We start from the raw sequence: 4444 nt of genomic DNA on the forward strand, positions 1-4444 counted from the left end.
CTGGGGGTTGTCGGTGGGGTTTAGCTGATCGTTCACATGCAGTTTGAAGCTCCCTACGTCTCTCTCACTGCTGAGCCCACCGGCCGTTCTCCGATCTGCCCCTTGGTGAAATGCCCTTTCAGAGCAGGGCAGCCCCCCAAACAGCAGACAGGGCGAGCGTGTCCTGGAGGCGTCCCTGGGGCCTGACCCCCATGGCCAGCTGCCATCCTAGGAGCACCCCCCTCCCCTATGACTTCTTCCCTTTGCTCGTCTTCGTTTTCATCGTCGTCTCCTTCTGCTTCTCCTCCGCCTCAGCCGCTTTCTTCTTCTCCTCCTTCAGCTCCTTGTACTTCCACTTGGGCAGCTCCAGCGTGTTCTTGTTTTTCCGCGACCGCGGCGGCTTCTCCTGGCAGGCCGGGGGGAAGGTGGCCTTGACCAGTTTGATTTTGGGGATGTGGCCCCCGGGGAAGACGCTGTTCCTGCGCAGTAGCCGCAGGGGGAGGAAGCTCAGCATGCCGGAGGGGCTCCGGTACGGGACCAGGACGCGGGTCTCTGACCCAGCCTGGCCGTTGCAGGAGGATGAGTCGGGCTCGGACTTGGCATCAGGATCCGGCGTGTACTCCTTGAGGATCTCCGGCACTGACAGCCTCCGCTTGCCCACCTCGGGGGGGCTCCCGGGGCAAATGGTTTGGCAGGCCGTAGCCACAAAGGGGCTGGCCAGGCATGTGGTCATCCGGACCATGTGGTCCATCACCCCGTCCGCCTCGGGGTCATGCGGGAGGTTGATGCTGAAGGTGGAGCAGATCTTCTCCAACAGCCTCTTGCACCTGGATTTAGTGGCCAGTGCCTTGGCCACCAACTCGGGCAGTGCCGGCCACTCGGGCTGGTACTGGTCACTGAACTGCTCGGCTCGGGGCCGCTGCAGGATGCTCCGGATCTGCACAATGGTCTCGAAGCGCCCAGTCAGACCTGCCCACTCCCGGGCTGTCTTCCTCCGGACAGGATCCACCGCTGTCAGGTCAGCTCCTGAGACCACAGGGGGTAAAGAAAGGGCCCGTTATAAAAACGAACCCCTTGGTTGCGTAGCTGCAAGTGGCTTGGGTCAGGGCACGAGAGCAGGCCTGTTCCAGATGGCCTCATCACAGACTTTGTGGATGGGAAAACGGTTTTAGAACAAAATAGAAGGAGGCAGTGTGATCTAGCGGATAGTGCCCTGAACAGGCTGGGCTCCGCTCCTAGCTTGGCCGCTAGCCTGCTGAGCAACGACGGGCAAGTCGCGGCACCACTCTGCCTCAGTTTCCCCATCTGTAAAATTAGGGTTAATGAGACGGGCCAGCTTTGTAAAGTGCTTTGAGATCTGCTGATGGAGCATTGAATGAGCACTGGATGGCAGCAGAGAACAAGGAGCAAGGCATTGCTGGGCACCAGGGCTCGGATCTAACCCGTCACTTGTGTTCCCTGCGTTGAAAGAGCCCCCGGAAGAGGTCGTGGGCCCGTCTACGCTGCAGTTGAAGGTGTGATTGCAGCGAGTGTAGACGTACCCACGTTAGCGGTAAGCTAGCTAGCGCAGGTCCCAATGGGCACACTCTGCGAGCAGAATCAAGGTCCAAGCTGCCGTGCTATTGGTACCAAGCTACGCTAAAGCTTGCTCACTCGTGTACCTCTCCAAAAGCAGCGTGGCTGTCCTCGCTCGGGCGCTGAGCCCCACCCCACGCCGTGGGTTTCAGAGCCCGGGCTCCAGCCTGAACCCGAACAGCTACACTGTTGATTTAGCCCCGTAGCTTGAGCCCAAGTCAGTACATCCAGGCTCTGACACTCACGGCCGCAGGGGGGTTTTTGATGTACACGTAACCTAAATAGCTAGTTGAGGTCAACCCTGTGCACCTCCCCTGGGAATAACCTTGACTGGCTACGTTGAGGTAAATCAGCGTCTTGTCTCACTCAGATTTCACACGGCGAGAGCGATCCATGTGAACACACCTTCTGGCTGCGAAGATGTAGCCTAGGAAACAAGTGTATTTGACCCAGGTGGAAATCCTAGGGCAGCCGAGGCAGTTGTCAGTTTTAACGTGAGTGAGCCGGCCAAGGTAACCCCTACGTGGGGGGCTGAGCTAACGCATGTTCAAGTTGCAATGGCCTCATCTTTACCGGGATTTTCAAATGAGTCAAAAAACTCTTTTCCCCTAAGCTCGGCCCTTGCGCAGCAATTCCCTGAGACACCCGAGAAAGCCACGCACCTGCCAGGAGCAGTGCGGTGACGCACTCCTTCCGCCCCTGCACTGCCGCCTTCATGAGCGCCGTCAGGCCCCGTACATCCCGCTTCTCGATCTCCACCATGGGGTAGTAGTTCAGGAGATAGTTAACTACCGTGACGTGTCCTTGACAGGCAGGGAGAGAGAAGCTGCATTAGAATTGCAGAACATAACAAGAAATGAGTATTTAGCGCCCACTCGCTGAAGGCTGCGTGCATTAGCGGTGTGACTGGGGCGGTGTCCATGAAGGCCCCAGTGCAGTGCTTACCGGGGAGTGAACCAGAGTGATCATGCACGTGTTTGACTTTTAAAATCCTAGGAAATGAAATGCATCAGCCCCTCTGCAGGCAAACCAGGAAAGAATCCAAGCATGCAGCTTCCTACACTGCTGGGAACACAGCTGGGTGAAACCTGGGTCACGTTTTCCTCCCATTTACCTTAGTAAGATCCTACTTCTCTTCCCTCCGTACTGGGGTGTAGATTGGGAGTAGCCAAGCTGAAGTTAGTAGAATTATTCTGGCTTTGGGAGAGGCGAATCAGGCTCTAAATGTGCAATGTAACAGGCCAGATCCTCAGTTGGTGTCAATCACTGTAGCGTCACTGACTTCTGTGGAGCTCTGGTCGTTGACAGCAGCTCAGGATCTGGTCCAACATACAGCACCGCTCAGGCAGGGGCTGCTCTGAGCCCAAGGGGACATTGTTGTAGGAACCTTAACTTTGGAATTAAATGACTTAATGGTTTAAAAACTGCTATTGTAAAGAGGCCTGCCTTTGTAATAACCTGTGGAACTCACTGCTGCAGGATAACTGGGCATCGCCTGTTTGACTGCCCTCTAATTTCAGTGAGCGTTCCATGCCCTTGTACTCTGGGGAGCTCCTGTGTGCAGCTCCAGCACCGGCATACCGCAGCTCCTACCTGCTTGAGCAGCGATCATGAGGGCCGTGTTCCCGTCGTTATCCTGGTGATTGATGTCTACGTAGGGGCATTTGCTCAGCAGGGTCACAATGTCCATGAAGCCCTTGAAGCAGGCCACCATGAGCCCATTCTGGGGAGGAGCATTCAGAACCAGTGTGTCAGTGAACGCCAGCATCTTCCTCTCTGTACCCCCGCCCCGCCCACCCCCGCATAGCACTTGCCCCTCTTGCAGGGCCTCACCTACCCTCTCCCGTGCTGCCAAAGTGCATGCTGGGAAAATGGTTTGTAGCACGAGAGAAGTTACAGGGCTGGGCTCTGGTGCTGAGAACCAACAGGATCCGAGGTAAAGGGGCAGACCAAGGGTCCATCCAGTCTGCCTCCGGGCTGTGCCGGACTGGTGTGTCTAGTCCCCGTCTCCCGCCTCCAGTGCTGGGAACGCTTTCTGCCCCTCCCACGATGCACCTGGACAGGACATGGGGTTGGCTCCAGCCTTGGCAGGGAGACGGTGCGGAGTGTGGGCTAGGAGGCAGAGGAGCTGCAGGGTCAGTCTGTGTCCAACCGCCTCACTAGGAATCCTCTTGCTAGTCATCCCGGTCTCCCCCCGAGGGGCTCCGTGCCCACGGCGCGGGAATGCTTACCCTCCCGTTGATATCCAGCTCCGTGACCTCCTCCCGGCTCACCCCACGCGCCAGCGTCTCCTGCAGCAGCTTGGCGTTGTTCCTGGCACAGCACTGGTAGAAGGTGAGCACCTGCCCACCATCCGCGTCCGGGGCGGGCTCGTAGCAGGGGTAGACGGAGTCGTCGGAGAGGATGCTGCTGGTGTCAGAGAGCTCTGCCTCCTCCGTCTCCTCCTCCTCCTCGTAGTGCAGCTCCGGGTCGGAGGCATCCAGGCTGGTCTTCCAGGTCTGCAGCACGCTCTCCTCCACTGCTGTCATCTGTCACGCAGCCCATTCAGAGCGAGGAGAGCCTGGCACGGCACCACCTGCCCACCCTGCTCCAGGAGCCTCTGGGCGCCCCTCACCCCTGGGTGATGACTCTGCAATGCAAGCCTAGGTCAGTGAGGCTGGGCCAGGCCCAGACCCCCCACCCCTGCCCAGGGACCGGTCGCTCTGTGGTGAGGCTGGGGGAGCCCTGGCTTCTCTGGGCCACTCGCAGGGGCAGCAGGACTGACAGGTGCTCGAGGCTGATCTTGGCACATGGCTCCATTCGCCCTCGAGACCAAACTGGGATTAGACCCCCCACCCTCGAGCAGCTCACCGAGGCTGGGACCCAGGTGCAGAGCTGGCCGTAAAACCAT

The 4444-nt window shown here is 58.5% G+C and overlaps 1 protein-coding gene across 1 annotated transcript; it reads right to left on the minus strand.

The window, feature by feature from the left end:
- Positions 1-134: 134 nt before the first annotated feature.
- ANKRD33 (ankyrin repeat domain 33) lies at positions 135-4105 on the minus strand. Its single transcript, XM_024214754.2, has 4 exons — positions 3786-4105; positions 3148-3277; positions 2217-2357; positions 135-1005 (listed from the first exon to the last, which is right to left on the minus strand). Exons 1-4 carry the CDS (start codon positions 4080-4082, stop codon positions 227-229), a joined length of 1347 nt encoding a protein of 448 aa, XP_024070522.2. The 5' UTR covers positions 4083-4105; the 3' UTR covers positions 135-226.
- Positions 4106-4444: the final 339 nt, after the last annotated feature.

The sequence above is a fragment of the Terrapene carolina genome, unplaced genomic scaffold (assembly GCF_002925995.2).
Source record: "Terrapene carolina triunguis isolate 2854851 unplaced genomic scaffold, T_m_triunguis-2.0 Scaffold641, whole genome shotgun sequence".
Classification (NCBI taxonomy): Eukaryota; Metazoa; Chordata; order Testudines; family Emydidae; genus Terrapene; species Terrapene triunguis.

Coding starts and splice junctions, on each gene's coding strand:
- ANKRD33 (XM_024214754.2), bottom strand. CDS start 4,082: ATGACAGCAGTGGAGGAGAGCGTGCTGCAGACCTGGAAGACCAGCCTG. Junction 2,358..3,147: donor CATGATCGCTGCTCAAGCAG/GTAGGAGCTGCG, acceptor CTGCCTGTCAAG/GACACGTCACGGTAGTTAAC. Junction 1,006..2,216: donor CACCGCACTGCTCCTGGCAG/GTGCGTGGCTTT, acceptor CTGTGGTCTCAG/GAGCTGACCTGACAGCGGTG.